General features: G+C 36.0%; 1 protein-coding gene across 1 annotated transcript; it reads right to left on the bottom strand.

Annotated features, from left to right (window-relative positions):
* Window positions 1-6,817: 6,817 nt before the first annotated feature.
* LOC128558245 (putative nuclease HARBI1) lies at window positions 6,818-17,307 on the bottom strand. The gene is made up of 7 exons (XM_053547137.1): window positions 17,158-17,307; window positions 14,890-15,029; window positions 14,224-14,300; window positions 13,707-13,824; window positions 13,098-13,170; window positions 11,412-11,593; window positions 6,818-9,989 (listed from the first exon to the last, which is right to left on the bottom strand). Exons 1-7 carry the CDS (start codon window positions 17,305-17,307, stop codon window positions 9,770-9,772), a joined length of 960 nt encoding a protein of 319 aa, XP_053403112.1. The 3' UTR covers window positions 6,818-9,769.
* Window positions 17,308-17,756: the final 449 nt, after the last annotated feature.

Raw genomic sequence — 17,756 nt, 5'->3', positions numbered from 1 at the left:
CGAAACTACCTTCAATCAAACAGAAAACTTCATCTTTTGTCCATATCCAATTTATTAAGATGAGCAAATCTTGGAAAACATTTTAATGTCACTTTCTATTAACACATGTTGAAGCTTTTTTACTTCATAGAAAAAAATGTCGGCCCATTTCACGCATCAGTAAATCTTTGTATATTCCGAAGTCTGGGTTGGTGTTTTGGTACAGATCATGGAGCGGGTTAAATTGGTGTGTTCCAGAAATAACCAAAAGTGTATAAAAATAACATTTTAACAACATTTAACAATAACTTTTTAACAACTGTCATTTTTCAGAGTTTCTAACCCATTAGGCATTTGAAAGGGTCATTTTTAAGGACTCTTACAACACTAGTGCAATACCTTAAATGTACCCATTCATTACATACGTCACACTTTGCCAAGTCTAATAATTCTAACATACCACACTTTCCAAAAGCCAGGAAGAACAAACTTTTCACAAATGATACAGTTGACTTCATAATTATCTGTATCACTTGATTAACCTCTGTATTATATGTTGTTATTCAGTTAGGAATTTCGTTGCTAGGTCCTGATTTTTGGCTGTCAATAATGTCACATGCAGGATGATCAGAATTCTTACTTGTTTTATCTTTTTACCTTTACTTGTTTTTCTATAGTTTCGTTAAGTTTCTTTTTGTCAACATTTTAGGTTTTGATATTCTCTCTTCCTTCCTGAGCCTTTGTATTTGATTCTCCAGCTTCATTTTCAGTTTATTAATAAAGTCAACTTCTGTCACTGCTGCTCCATGTTCTAGTATTATGTTATCTTTAGTTGTACATGTAAATAGCTTTTCCAACGTTTCCTGTACATTAGTGTCAATTTCTTTGAGTAATAATTTCATTGTCCTCACATCTTTTCTTTCTTTTCTAGTTTTAGCTTTCAACTCCGTTTTTTTAGCTCACCTGTCACATAGTGACAAGGTGAGCTTTTGTGATCACCGTCGTCCATCGTCTGTGCGTGCGTCCGTCCGTCCGTCAACAATTTCTTGCACGGTAGTGGATTCATTTATGACTTTATTTTAACCAAACTTGCACACAACTTGTATAGCCATAAGATCTTGGTTCCTTTTTTGAACTGGCCAGATCCCATTATAAGTTCTAGAGTTATGGCCCCTGAAAGGGCCAAAATTAGCTATTTTGACCTTGTCTGCACAATAGCAGCTTTATTTATGATTTGATTTTTACCAAACTTGCACACAACTTGTATCACCATAAGATCTTGGTTCCTTTCTTGAACTGGCCAGATTCTATTATGGATTCCAGAGTAATAGCCCCTGAAAGGGCCAGAATTAGCTATTTTGACCTTGTCTGCACAATAGCAGCTTTTTAATAATTTTATTAGCCCTTCTGTCACATAGTGACAAGGTCAGCTTTTGTGATCACCTTTCGTCCGTGCGTGCGTCCATTCGTGCGTGCGTCCGTCCATCAACAATTTCTTGTCTGCACGATAGTGGTTTCATTTATGACTTTATTTTAACCAAACTTGCACACAACTTGTATCACCATAAGGTCTCGGTTCCTTTTTTGAGCTGGCCAGATTTCATTATGGGGTCGAGGGTTATGGCCCCTGAAAGGGTCAGAATTAGCTATTTTGACCTTGTCTGCACAATAGCAGCTTCGTTTATGATTTTACTTTAACCAAACTGGCACACAACTTGTATCGCCATAAGATCTTGGTTCCTTTCTTGAACTGGCCAGATCCCATTATGGATTCCAGAGTTATGGTCCCTGAAAGAGCCAAAATTAGCTATTTTGACCTTGTCTGCACAATAGCAGCTTCATTTATTTTATACATAGTTTATTTCAGGTCGATTGTGAAGGAAGTTATACAACTTATATTAATCACTCTCGACACCTCATTCCTGATGGAATCCATCGCCACGAGGGTATGAGAGAAGAGGCCAGTTTCCCTTTTTAATTCTGAGCGCCAAGCATGGGAGCTACAGGTACCATTTTTCACGTCTTTGGTATGACGCGGCCGGGGTTCGAACCCACGACCTCCCGCACTCGAAGCGGACGCTCTACCACTAGGCTATCGAGGCATTTATGATTTGATTTTAAACAAACTTGCACACAACTTGTATCGCCACAAGATCTTGGTTCCTTTCTGGAACTGGCAATATTCAATCATGGGTTCCAGAGTTATGGCCCCTTAAAAGTCCAAAATATGCTATTTTGGCTTTTGCAGCCAAATAGAGACTTCATTTATGGTTTGATTTGATACAAACCTCCAAAACATCTTCAACAACAATAAATCTTGGATTTATATCAGTAAGTACTTATAGGACTTATTTGAAATTTCATTATTGTCATTAGTTGAACTGAGACAATCAGGGTAGATAACTATGGACAGATTTTATGTCAAATTACCTCCCTTTATTTCAAATTAAAATGAGTATATCTCTAATGAAGATACTGATCTGAAATTTCATTTATGTCAACAGGTGGACTTGGACAATCAGTGAAGATACATATTGACTGAATTTATGATAAATTATCTCCCTTTATTTTTATCTTAATGAATACACCTTAGCAAAGCCTTTCTAATGAGATTGGGTTGAAACGTAATTTATGTCTTCCATGGTAAGAAATAGTCATATTAGACAACTCTTGATCGAACATTTATCGATATGAATACTTTATTAATATTGTTGTATAGGCTTGTACTCTGTATCTTCTACATGCATATACTAATGCATGATTACCTCCCCCGATTTTATTAAAAATGGATTTATCTCGGTAAATATTTAAAAATCTCATTTGAAATTTCATTATTTTCTTTAGTCTGACTGAGGCAGTCAGGGTAGATAGCTATGGACAGATTTTATGTCAAATTACCTCCCTTTGTTTCAAATAAAAATTGGTGTATCTCAGTAATCAATGAAGATACTGATTTGAAATGTCATTTGTGCCATCAGATGGACACGGAGAATCAGGGTAGATAACTTTTGACTGAATTTATGAGAAATACCTCCTTTAATTTTATGTAAACGAATATATAGCAGCAGCTTTCTAATGATTTTTGGGTTTTTAAAATGTTTTTTAAAGTCTTACGGGGAAAAGGAATAGTCATGTTGTACAAAAATGCAGCATTTGAGCCTAGCACCTTAAACTCGGTATGGAAATTGGCCCTGACTAGGTCAATAGGTCAAAAGGGACTGTTACAAGAAAATGTTTATCCTGATGATATTTAATGTATATGCGTATGTGCTCTACGGCAAAACTTGATCATATCATTTTGAGCAATGGTACTCAGGTGAGCGATACAGGGCCATCATGGCCCTCTTGTTTCATTTTCTTTTTCGTTACATACTGCATCTGGATTTATAGGAACAGTGCCGGTTTTACGCAATGCAAATCAAGTTTGGTGTGGTCATTGCTGATTTATATGCTGTCGCAATCAGATGTCGTAAAACAGAACTAACTATTTGTCTGCCTACCTTTACATAACAAAGTTTATGTGCTTCAACGGCAAGAGCAGCTTTGAAAGGACCACACATCCCAACGTCTAATGGCTGAACCAAATGACTTGAATGGGCAGGCAAAACAAACATGTGTACACTCTCTTTCTTAGCGACGTGCAATACATCTGATGTAATATGTGTTGCGTGACCATCATATAACAGAGCGCATGGTCTCCGTGCTACTGTAGATAAAAATGGTTCTTTAAGAATGTAACTGAAGTTGACTAACCATTCTTTGTCTTTGTAAATTTAGTTCCTGGAAGACGACATCGTTAGTTCTGTCATTAGATGTTCATCTTTGTAAATAACGTATAGGTTATAGTTTCTCCAAGATCATTCCTAGCCGCAATTATTCTAGTAGTGGCACGTCTTCCAAGAAGTGATGGCATATGGTTTTTCGCCCTTTCAAGCAACAATTTTACGTGGTGGAAAATCCAACGTTATGTCAGTCTCATCAACATTCCATATGGATGCAGGGATGTTCAGAAGTTCATGTTTAATGAAAAATTTCCCAAGTTCGTCAAAATAGTTAGTGATGTTACTACCTGTGCCACCTTGTACACGAACAATGTTTTCTTGGGTACTTTAGTATTCAACTTGTTGCGAATAATAAATACATAATGCCAATTGTTACCAATTGTGACCTTAACACCTTTAGAAACTAGCATATTTTCAGCAACTTCACACACTTGCAACCGCTGATATCCATACCCTAGCCATCTTTTAAAATGCTGTTCCAATTCTGCATCCTCTGCTGGTATGAAATAAGTTGGATGTCAAACTGATGCAATATTTGGATGGCGTTTAATGTGTGGACGGAGTGTTCAAGCAGGCACAGAGAGCAATTTAGCAGTTTTTCTTATAGTCGTTATGGTGGCCATAATTCAAGATGGCCGCCACATGGATATCAAGCTTTATGACCATTGCAGTTTTCATAAAGGGTGTATTAGAATATGGATACTGAGAATATTTCTTGTTTTAACGTTCATCAATATTGCAAACATGTTCGGCTACATACCCGAAAAAGGTTTTTACTAGAAGTATTAACTTTTGTATAAAATATGTGACTTTATAGAGGCAAAATGAGGAAACATTGTCATTGTTTTCTCTTATCAACAAATTGAATCGACTTTTTCTAGACCTTTTAGCAACCTAGTATTACCAAACATGTTTTTATTGGTAGATAATTTGTGGTAATATTATGGAATAAAAGCAAGGTTAGGTGAGTGGGGGAAAATTGACCCTCTGTAAAGACATATAACATGTACATTAGTTTTGTATTATTTTGTACATAATATGAATGAATTTATTGGACTGCATTTATATATGCTTAAAAATGAAACCATCACGTACAGTTACATAGTCTTGCAAACTTAAGGTTGTACAAATTCGAATATTCAGCTAGAATACTAAATTGTCCGCAAGGAAATGACTGAACGAATACAGGGTTTACTTATTAGTAGGTTAAATAATTACTTGAGTAAGACAACCCAAAATGAAATAATTTTAGTTTCACACAGCTTTGTCGTTTACAATAGCGTATGTTTCTTGGTCTGTATTCATGCTAGCTGCCATTATGTATGCAATAGATACATTGTATACATCAGAAATAGTTGGCTAAAATTCCCTGCAATACATAATGACACTCGAAGATACTGGCACGGACGAGATGAATTTTGGGAACTTTATATCAATAAGAAATTCTATGACACTGCATGTTGAAACGTGGTGATTTCAATGTTTGCCATAGGATATTTTCACTGTAAACAGTAGTCAAGGCTAGGAGCCTGGATCACTTTTTTTGAGTAAAAATCCGAATCAGTCACGCGTGACTTAAGCGTACCAGGGGTATTGATTTTCTAGTATTTGCAGACGACGCATTACGTACGGTCAGGATTCTTCAGGGTGATTCATAATATACAAGTTCAAACATGTTTACCTCTTTTTTATTGCTAAGTACAGTAGATTGGGTATTTCATCTTATTGTTCACTTAAATATTCAATTCATTATTCCCGGGGAAAATCAAAGGGGCGATATTTTTACACCAACGTAACGTTCCTTTTCCCGTATTACTTTTATGTTAAACTTGATCACGTACACTAGTTTATTTTAAAATCCCATGTTATTTATAGTCACCAATTTTGAAAAATCCTAAAATTATTTAAAAGCAACAGCTCAGGTACCCTAACCCTATAGAAAATTTAAGGGGAAAACCCCGACGGGATTTCGGTAGGATTCCAGTGAGAATTCGCGGGAAAAAATTTTCGGGATTCCCAGTCCCTTTCCGGTGGGATTCTAAATGGGAAATATTGGTTTTCCCAGGGGGATCCCACTTGATTTGCCCTGGGGAATTCCCGGATTTAAAGTGGGATTTCCCCCGGGAATTCATAGGGGAAAATTCCGGTGGGATATACCGGGATCCCGAAATTTTTCCCACTGAGATCCCGGTAAGATTCCACCGAAATCCCGCGGGGATCCCAACTGATTTCAGGGGGATCCGGTATATATAGACTGTGGGAATAAGGGGATCATAGCGGTTTTGGTTTATCCCGCTGAATTATACGGGATCCAAACAAAATAACGCAACAAAAATCTAGTGAAATCAGCTTTTAAAATAGAGAAAAAAAATGTCTTTGTACAGGTTTAACGTTAAAGATTGCAAAGTAACACCAAATTTTATATTTTCTTTAAAATGAAGTTAGAAATTAGTTTATTGTAACATTTTTCTCTATCTCTGATCTTTCTCCCTTTGTACCATTAGTGACAATGATTACTAATCAAAATGATATCTACTTAACGGGAGAGAAAAAAAAAAAAATTTTAACTCATGCTAAATGTGTATTAAAGACGACTTTGAAAAAATCCAAATCTCACCAAAATAGCAATAAATTCTACTAAAACAACCCATACAATCGACTGCAGAAACGAATGCGTGTTAGTTTAAGCTTTTTACACCAATAACTTTTCCCACATGATCTTGATTTACTTTTTGACAGGGAAGTCGTGAGACAAAAAAATTCACGATCATTTTTACATTTTTTTAATTTAATTTTTGCAGGTTAATAATATAAACAATGTTTTCCCTAATAAAATGTAAGTAATATTTTGGGACAATATGTTGCTTATATGTCTTACATTATTTCTTATTTAAAAAACTTTACTCACTAGGAAACACATTGTAAGTCTGCAACCACAGAATTTGCATTACAGCACAAAAAAAATACAGAATAAAACGTTTATCTTTCATAGAGTTTGCTCCCTTTAATTGGTTTCTTCGTAACTCAAATTATAAAACGATTTTAAAATTGATCGCTCACCTTAGTAATATGAGCTACATGTTTCAAATGTCAAACTGATGACAAAATATTAAGAAAGTCAGTAGGTCACATTCATGGTCAATGAAATTCAGTTTTACGATTTGTGACAGGTGAGCTAACAAGAGCTGTCACAGGAGACAGCACGCTCGACTATTTCGATGCTGGATAGTGAAACTGGGCACATCTGAGGAAACTAGAGCTGTCACTGGAGTGTTTAATGACTCCAATTGTGAATGAAGATATTGCACAATAGCCTGAGTCTATGTCAAAAATATCAACTTAAAGTAATAAGAGAAGTAAAGATAAAATGTATTAAAACACTATATAAGTATACCCTAAGCAAAAAGGGGCATAATTCATTAAATATTGGTGCAAGAGTTATGCACCTTGTGTCATATGGTGTGGGTGATGATGTTGAACAACTGCTTTAAGTTTGAATCAAATCCATTCAGTAATAACAGAGACAGAGTGAAAGTGCATCAAAACTTTAACCTAAAATTCTTAGTAAAAAGGGGGAATAATTAATCAAAAATTGGTGCCAGAGTTATGCACCTTGCATCACATGGTGTGGGTGATGTTTAACAACTATTTTAAGTTTGAATCAAATCCATTCAGTAACTAGAGCTATCACTAAAGGTGATGAATGTACCCCCCGCATGCACTGACACAGTACATTGCAATTTGACACACACAAGATTGCATAATTATGTGGACTGTATGTATATAGACTGTATGTATACAGTATAGTAACAAAAAACAAAGTCCCATAACTATGCAGAATATTTATCTAAAAGAATGTAACATGCACCATGCACAACTAGGGTTGGTACTGATCACTTGTGTGAAATTTCATTAAATTGTGTGCAAGGGTTTGGTAGATTAGGCACGCACAAGATTGCATATGCAGACTGTATGTACATAGTATGTTAACAAGAAACAAAGACCCATAACTCTGCAATTTTTGTCGCTGAAAGAACCTAACATACCCCATGCACAACTACTGTTGTTACTGATCACTTGTGTGAAGTTTCATTAAATTGTGTCAAGGGGATGAGGAGAGATGGTGCGCACAAGATTGTGTCTATGTATATAGTATAGTAACAAAAAAACAAAGTCCCATAACTCTGCAATTTTTTTTTCTGAAAGAACCTAACATGCCCCATGCACAACTACTGTTGGTACTGATCACTTGTGTGAAGTTTCATTAAATTGTGTCAAGGGGATGAGGAGAGATGGTGCGCACAAGATTGTGTCTATGTATATAGTACAGTAACAAAAAAACAAAGTCCCATAACTCTGCAAATTTTTTTTCTAAAAGAACCTAACATGCCCCATGCACAACTACTGTTGGTACTGATCACTTGTGTGAAGTTTCATTAAATTGTGTCAAGGGGATGAGGAGAGATGGTGCGCACAAGATTGTGTCTATGTATATAGTATAGTAACAAAAAAACAAAGTCCCATAACTCTGCAAATTTTTTTTCTAAAAGAACCTTACATGCCCCATGCACAACTACTGTTGGTACTGATCACTTGTGTGAAGTTTCATTAAATTGTGTCTAGGGGATGAGGAGAGATGGTGCGCACAAGATTGTCGTGGGGGGGGGGGGTACAATAACAGAGACAGAGTGAAAGTGCATCAAAACTTTAACCTAAAATTCTAAGTAAAAAGGGGAAATAATTAATGAAAAATTGGTCCCAGAGTTATGCACCTTGTGTCTTATGATAAGGGTAACGATGTTGAACAATTGTTTAAGTTTGAATCAGATCCATTCAGTAATAACAGAGATAGAGTGAAAGTGCATAAAACTTTAACCTGAAATTCTAAGTAAAAAGGGGAATAATTCATGAAAAATTGTGCCAGAGTTATGCATCTTGTGTCATATGATGTGGGTGATGATGCTGAACAACTATTTTAAGTTTGAATCAAATCCATTCAGTAATAACAGAGGTAGTGTGAAAGTGCACCAAAACTTTAACCTGAAATTCAAAGTAAAAAGGGGGAATAATTCATGAAAAAATGGCGCCAGAGTTATGCACCTTGTGTCATATTATGTGGGTGATGATGTTGAACAACTATTTTAAGTTTGAATCAAATCCATTCAGTAATAACAGAGATAAAGCGAAAGTGCATCAAAACTTTAACCTGAAAATCTAAGTGAAAAGGGGGGATAATTCATGAAATATTGGTGCCAGAGTTATGGCCCTTATGTCAGATGATGTGGATGATGATGAGGAATAAGTATTTCAAGTTTGAAGCAAATCCATCAAGTAGTTACAGAGATAAGTTGAAAAAAGAGAAAGTGTAAAAAAAACTTTAACCAAGGTGGGGACGCGAAAAGACGCCGACGCCGGGTCGAGTAGGATAGCTCTCCTTATACTTCGTATAGTCGAGCTAAAAATGCACCAAAACATTAACCTGAAATTCTAAGTAAAAAGGGGGATAATTCATGAAATACTGGTGCAAGAGTTATGGCCCTTGTGTCATATGATGTGAGTGATGATGTTAAACAAATATTTTAAGTTTGAATCAAATCCACTTAGTAATAACTGAGATAAAGTGAAAGTGCACCAAAATTTTAACCTGAAACTCTAAGTATAAAGTGGGGATAAATCATGAAATATTGGTGCCATAGTTATGACCCTTGTGCCACATGATGTGTGTGATGATGTTGAACAACTATTTTAAGTTTGAATCAAATCCATTCAGTAACAACTGAGATAAAGTGGAAGTGCACCAAAACTTTAACCCTGAATTCTAAGTAAAAAGGGGAGATAATTCATGAAATATTGGTGCCAGAGTTATGGCCAGGTCGAGTAGGATAGCTCTCCATACGTTGTATAGTCGAGCTAAAAATGGACATTTATCTTAGACACTTTGAAGGAACTTCTCTTTTTCACCAAATATCTGATGGTGAGCAGCTTTAAACACTACACAATCTTAAATGTCAGAACAAATTGATTATAGCTTGTCTTATATGCCTGTCTTCAACTCCTCCTTGATTGTTAATACATGTATATGGAGCATTGTCATCATCTGCAGCTACTGCAGGGGGCTCTGGTACATTTCTGCTCACACATAAATTGTGCAGCCTCATACATGCCAACACCACTTGGCTGCATTTTCCTGGTCTGAATTGGAGTACTCCGCCAGTTCTGTGCAGGCAACTGAAATAAGGCAAAACAGTGTTTTCAGAATTACAAATATATTTAAAGAAGACGGTTGGTGCAGTATAGTTGGTAAATAAGTTATGTTTGAACTGAAATGGGAGTATATCAAAGTGAACATAAAACAAGAGCACTGCCTATAAGTGCCGTATGCTCATCTATCTTGTACTGGATAGTCAAATGTGAAATTTCTAAATGGTAAAAGAACAATAACTCCACCAAAACCCTTGACAGAGTTACCTCCTCTTGTATACAGAATGAGGTCTTCACTATAAATAAGTATGTTTAGTTTCAAGTCAATACTTTTTATACATGTTGAGAAATTTGAACTTTAGCGAAAATTATACAAGATGGTCATGACGACCCTGAATCGCTCACCTGAGTATATTGAACCACATGTTTCAAATGGCAAAATGATGCTAAAATATTAGAAAGTAGATCAGTAGGTCACATTTATGGTCACTGAAAGACAGTTTAAAGATTGGTGAGCAAAACTGTACATGTCATCCAAATTTCAAGGCTGGATCTTAAACTAGAGTGGTAACAAGCAAAAGTTTACGCACGGACACATGGACGACGTAGACCTAGTGACCAAGTTTTTGACCGCATTTCACCCAGTTTCAAACTTGACCTAGATATCAGCAAGATGAATATTCAGACCAACTTTCATGCAGATCTCATGAGAAATATCGCCTCTAGAGAGGTCACAAGGCTTTTCTATTATTTTACCTACTGACCTAGTTTTTCATGGCACGTGACCAAGTTTGAACTAGATATCATCAAAGTGAACATTCTGACCAATTTTTATGAAGATCCATTTAAAAGTATGGAATCTAGAGATGTCACAAGGTTTTTCTACTTTTACACCTAATGACCTAGTTTTTGACTGCACGTGACCCAGTTTCGAACTTGACCTAGATATCATCAAGGTGAACATTATGACCAATTTTCATGAAGATCCATTGTAAAATATGGCCTCCAGGGAGGTCACACGGGTTTTCTATTTTTATACCTACTGACCTAGTTTTTGACCACGTGACCCAGTTTCAAACCTGACCTAGATATCATCAAGGTGAACATTATGACCAACTTTCATAAAGATCCCGTGAAAAATGTTACCTCTATAGTGGTCACAAGCAAACGTTTAAGGAGGCACGGACGGACGCCAGACGCCAGATGCTGTGCGATCACAAAAGCTCACCTTGTCACTCTTTGATAGGTGAGCTAAAAAAAAAAGTTAAAAAGGGCAGTAACTCTGTAAAAACAAATATCAGGATTATCATCCTCTTGTCTGCACAAGGTTATCAGTATAATAAAGAAAACCAATTAAGAAAAGAGGAGTTGGGCACACAAGATTGTTCATACAGACAGCCTGAGGGACAGGCATTCTGATTCCTTCTTGGGGTAGTAAAACAGTCTTACCGAAAACGTGACTTTAATAGACCAAAGGCTTTCTCAATGACTATTCTGCCTCTACTATGGTATTTGTTGAATTCAACCTCCTGTGGTGTACTTGGATTAAGCTTTGGTGTCAGCAGGTACTTCTTAAGAGGGTATCCACTGTCACCAAGCAGCATGCCAATATCATTCAGTTCAAGATGATTCTGTAAGGTAAAAGACTTTCTGTTACAATTTCAATTTCTTTAAAATATCTAGTTTGGTGAAAGAAAAGTGGTATCACTGTGCACAAGTACAAAGAAAATGAAACAAGCTGTTTGCAAAAGAGGTATGCCCCTTTAGGTCCAGGACAATCTGTATAAACACAGAAAAACAAGGAAATGATATCTCTGAACATAGCTATATATTTTAAGAGCGACAAAACATGAGCAATGATAGAAGCTTTACTTTGTCACACTCAATATTAAATTGAAAAATTTCTAAGTTTCAAGTCAATACCTCTTACATACATTGTGAAATTAGACCCTATGCCATAATTATAAATCGAACAAGACCTGACAGTCCTAAGACAATGCACTACAACTTTTTCAATACTGGAAGGTAATTGAAGCTATCCATAAGAAAATTATATGTATAATTAGATTATTGCATCCAGAATTATGTGCCTTGACATACAGATGTTGTGCCATTACATATGTATACCAAGTTACAGTTGAATATCTTTGATAGTACTGAAATGAATGACATTAACAGAGATATTTGACTTTATCAAAAATTTTACCAATGGAGACACCGATAAAAAGGGCAATATCTCCACCAAAATCATTGCTAGACTTACTTTCTTTTGTTTATAGACTGGGGTCAACACCATAAATAAGTATTTTGAGTTTCAACTTAATATCCTTGATACTTATTGGGTAATTTCATTTAAACAAAACATCTAAGTTCAAATAAGGGTACAGATAACTCTGGTAATACAAATCATAGGGTTGTTGTAACGAATTACCCTTTACATACTGAATCAGTATTTCAAATTTCAAATAGCTACCTTTGATAGTTTTTATGAAATGGACTGAAAAAATAATAACCGAAAAACTTTACCTTAAAACTTAAATTACATAGATGCCGACAACTAAGTGATGACAATGCCTTGTTCTTTTCATCAAAAAAATTGGCCAAAGGTTCCCTGGTAGCCACTTGGCAGAACTTTTCCAAATGCAGTAACAATAATGAAAATGCAAATTTCGAAAAAACAAGGGCTGTAACTCTGAAGTGCATGGGGCGATTTGGCTAGTTACTGAACTGAACGTGGCAGAGATATTATGCACACAAATACACAAACATTCTTATCAAGTTTGGTGAAGATCAAATGAAATAGTTGGATTTAGGGGTGGAAAGGCTAAAATGTCCAATTTTCAATAAACTCTGAAGAGCCTCAGGCAATTTGACTGGTTACTGAAACTGACCGAGATACCATGCCCACAAACATGTTTATAAAGTTTGGTGAAGATCAGTTAAAACTGCTGAACTTAAAGAGCAGAAAAGAATGTGGTCTAGAGAAAGACGTCCAACAGACTGACATTTGCAAACTAATATGCTGAATTTGTTGTAAGAATCTGTAGCTAAATATATGTGGTACATGATCATATTGATAATACGAATATATGGACTTCTGTATTTTTAATTGTTAAAAAAGCTGTTAAAAAGTACCTTCAAACCACAGGAGTTGAAAATTGCTGCATCATGCTGGGACCCTGGCCACATGGCAACAACATCTGTAAATCTACAAAGTGGGACAAAATTCATCTTTTAAGTAAAATATTACAGCTTACAGACTGTAAACAATAAGAGGTCATATACTACTTGCCTGAGTTTTAACAAGCAAACTCAGTGAAATGATAGCCTCTTTATAATCTTGCATGGCTATATTTCCTCATTTTATTGATCTTTTGTACCACGTTTCACTGAAAACTTCTCATCATCTTTTGACATACAGTTCCCGGACGCAGAAAAAACACTTGAATTTTAATAAAACAAGGGAAATAAATATGGTGTTCCTAACTCAATCCTGCTAAAACTTGCAGGGCTACATTGCATTATCTAAATATACATTTCCGCCAAGTTTCATTTGAACAAGAGGCCATGAGGTGATAGAAATTTCATGTATATCACCAAACTATGGTAATGAAATTCCATCCACCTATTTAGAACAGTTCTTCACCCTAGTTGCACTTATGTTTTACTTTCCTTTACAAGAAAGATGTTGGGCTCCATTCACATGACAAAGATTACAATTAAGTACTTATCAAAAAATTATACCTTGCATCTGGATCACAAACGGCTTGAACATTTAGAGCATGGTAGTTCTTTCTACAAACATATGCTGCCTCATCTTCTGTGGGTGCTTGAATTGGTATTAACGTACCATCTACTGCTCCTATAAAAATATGTGAAATTATTACATAATGTAACGAAATGTGAATATACATGAAAAAGAACTGCATACATGTGAATTGCAATAGGACTCATTTATATTCTTCTTGTTTGTAAGAAAACAAAAGTAGTAAATACACATTTCAATGATTCTAGTCATGAATGTACCCTTAACATGTTTCAAGACTCTTTGGATAAACATTGTGACATCTGCTATGTCTGCTTCACTTCCATTTAATCTGATGACTTAGTTTTAAATTTGAATTGACCACAATTTAAAACAAGACATAGTAATCATCAACTCTAAAATTCCAGGCTGATTGGATGCAAAATGTATTTGACTGATACAATGAGGTTGCTAATACATAATTGTAATTTTAGGGATATTTCGTAAGATATATACCTATGATGTTGGGCATTCTACACTTTTGGTAGAATTTCCTTTTTATTTCATTTAACTCAATTCTATCTGTTGGAAACCTGAAAAAAAAACCAAGATTATATTCTTCTGTATTTAATTTAATCATTAAGAATAAAAATAAATGTATTAGTTTATACAAATTTTGACATAATGTGTAAGTCTTAGTAGAACAGAATACAGAACAGTGAAATGCAGTGTAAGCTTTTTCATTCTGCAAGAGGTCAAGTGTTCAAATCCTTGGCAAGGCACACATTAATTTACACTACATGTAGCTATTGATGACATTCATCGATTAAATCTCAATATAAAGAAAAGCATATATCAAAAACATGCCAGTTTTCAATCATGCCCATTTTCAATAAGAATAATTCAGTTCATTGTCTACAGTTAATGACTTAAGTACTGTTTTTCCATCTTGGAAAACTATAATTGTAACTGAAGTAGAAGTTGCAATAATAAGATTACTTCTATCCTGAAAAGATTAAATATGATACATGTACATTCATTGATCAACTAGCAAAAAATCAAAAAAAAAATTCTCATAAATTTCATTCCTATTCCCTGAATTTGGACAGATATAAGTTATGGAACTTTATCTTGTATGCGAGTAACTTTCTTTTGTGATAATGTAGCAATATTACTGTATACCTGATGTTCCTTAACCTTAGATTCACACTGTTAATGAACTCATCCACTACAGTGGCTGCTGTGGCCTTGGAAACCCCATGCAAATCTGCGACCTCTGATAAAAAGTCACCCTTAGCCAGAAATCTCAGCCCAATGAGAACCTAAAAATATAATGTTATAGTATATACTTTTAATATATCAAAGTAACGTATGCAAATTATAAGGACAGACTTGTATTAATTCTTTTTTCCAGCTCAAGGAAAACAAAAGAAGCCAAATTTAGACGACTTGGTTGCTCTATTGATATATTCAGTCAAACCTGTCTGAAAAGCACATCCAAGGAATAGCAAAAGGTGGTCTTTGTTGACAATTGGTATCTTCTGTCTATAATTATTATAAACGGGTTAAACATATAATTTTTTTTTTTTGGATTTAACGTCGCACCGACACATGGTAGGTCATATGGCGACTTTCCAGCTTTAATGGTGGAGGAAGACCCCAGGTGCTCCTCCGTGCATTATTTCATCACGAGCGGGCACCTGGGTAGAACCACCGACCTTCCGTAAGCCAGCTGGATGGCTTCCTCACTTGAAGAATTCAACACCCCGAGTGAGGCTCAAACCCACATCGATGAGGGGCAAGTGATTTGAAGTCAGCGACCTTAACCACTCGGCCACGGAGGCCCCAAAACATATATTTACTATGGTCTGACGGCAATTAATGTAATCTGGGAGCATTTAAACATTCCCGATGTAATCTTTACAGACAGCTACAAGGGTTTTTTAATGGATTAGCCGCTTAGTTTATACCAATTTATTTCAGCTCATTGTATTTTACTGAATCACTTTCGAGTCCGGTTTCTCGAAAAGTCAGTAATGGTGTCCTTTAGGAGATGCAAATGGCACCTGTTGGGGTTAGAACCTGTACCTCCTGAGTGAGCGGCCCACAACTTATCCCCTACACCACTACTCTAGGACTTGAGTCTTTCAAAATCATGTGTTAAGGAGAACAAAATACAATTTGCTACTTATAATGTGCGTTAATGTTAAGTTGTGTCATAAGAAAAGACACAAATGGGATAATGTGTTAAATGGGCTTTTATTGCATGAAGAGGCTTCTGCTTCAGCTGAGGAGGGCTATATTAAGTCTGTTTTCCGTGTCACCAGTTTATATAGGACACCCAACACTACACCATAGCAAAAGCAAGGGCTTAATACACAATAAGTACTTGGCAAAAGGGCAGTGCTACTTCTGTAATGGTCACACATTCATACAGCTTTATAAAAATAGTGACAAAGTAATTAAATACACAGGTACATGACACATACCAAAAAAAACACCTATTGGAATACATGAGCCGTGTCATGAGAAAACCAACATAGTGGGTTTGCGACCAGCATGGATCCAGACCAGCCTGCGCATCTGCACAGTCTGGTCAGGATCCATGCTGTTCGCTTTTAAAGCTTATTGGAATAGGAGAAACTGTTAGCCAACAGCATGGATCCTGACCAGACTGCGCGGATGAATTCAACCCAATTATATGTTGGTTTTCCCATGGCACGGCTCAATTATGGGAATTTTAGGTATTTGTCATGTACCTGTGATTAAATATATTTGCATATAGACATAAATTCAGATAATTTGGGCCCTTATTTGATTGCCAAGCACTTGCAGATTATTGTCCAATGTTCAATTCCTATTTTTCTTGCCAGATGTCTGCCCATCATTCAAATCTATGACAAACACAATACTTACCCATAATTGATGTTCAGCTACAGCTTACCTAATTTACATGTATAAGACATAATACTTCAGCAACGTAGAAATTACATCCAACCGAAATGTACTGTATATACATCGTTTTATGTTTTATTCGAACATGGAATTTCAAGTCCGAATATTCGTTCATCCGAAATACGTAGCAACACATGTCAGTGAAATTCCTCCAAAGTATGGAAAGAATGCCATACCAAACCTTTTAAAGTAACTGGAGTCCCAGGACAAAATGTCTCTTAGAACTCATACTTATCTACAAGTTTATTGTAAACTGTAAATGTCTACGGGACCCCTCTAAACAAAATCCGACAACTCTGTGTTGTGTTGTTATTGTTGTGTTAAGGGAGATAACACGCGTTTGTGTATACGATACTTTGTACATTTGTTGTCTCTCCTTGCATACACATACAGTACAGTATATTTAATTAACTTTATAAACTTTAGTATTAAATCACCTTTGTCATGCTCTGTAGGGACAAGAACGATCTGTCTTGGGCGACAGGTCTTCCCTACAGAGGCCCTCCAACTCTGCAATTGACGCTTGTCAAGTCTGTATCTGGAGATGACCTCCTGCTCTGTCAAGTGGTCAATGGTAACCACACGTTCCTTGAAATTTCGCCTTTTTCGCCGCTGGCGTTGCCTTTGTAATATTACGGCGGCCATTTTGTTTGATCTACGACTGCTCCTAAGCGATCGCAGACTTTATACACAATCTTACGATTATCGTACGACACAGATCACCCGCGATCTTTGATAAGACACTAGCAAAATCGTACGATCGACGTACGATAATCGTACGTCAAAAACGGTCGTACGACCGTTGATAAGACGCCCCCCTGGTTAATTAAGCACATCTGACAGCTTACACGAAATAACTAAATAAAGTGCTAAAGGGCGCAAGGAATGTTGCGCATTTCATTACCTTTCTGGTAACCGCATAAAAAGTCTGCCCATACTAAGCCGTTATATTTTCTGAGCCTTTGGGATCATGAAGTACATTTTGTACATTTAAATTATTTATTCTAAAGAAAGAGTTCCGCTTTTAAAATCTCGTCTTTATAAAAAATATCGTTAGTTTACTTGGCATATATGTTTCCCTGGCAACAAAGTTA

Source organism: Mercenaria mercenaria, chromosome 7 (assembly GCF_021730395.1).
Source record: "Mercenaria mercenaria strain notata chromosome 7, MADL_Memer_1, whole genome shotgun sequence".
Lineage (NCBI taxonomy): Eukaryota > Metazoa > Mollusca > Bivalvia > Venerida > Veneridae > Mercenaria > Mercenaria mercenaria.
Note: the sequence above shows the minus strand (reverse complement) of the source record. Positions and strands in the feature narration are given on the sequence as shown.

What these genes read in the sequence shown, in the direction of transcription:
- LOC128558245 (XM_053547137.1), bottom strand. Translation starts at nt 17,307, where the DNA reads ATGGCCGCCGTAATATTACAAAGGCAACGCCAGCGGCGAAAAAGGCGA. An exon ending in GTTTGTGATCCAGATGCAAG is followed by an intron (nt 13,171 to 13,706) that starts GTATAATTTTTT and finishes CCCACTTTGTAG; the next exon opens with ATTTACAGATGTTGTTGCCA. An exon ending in TCAACTCCTGTGGTTTGAAG is followed by an intron (nt 11,594 to 13,097) that starts GTACTTTTTAAC and finishes TTTACCTTACAG; the next exon opens with AATCATCTTGAACTGAATGA.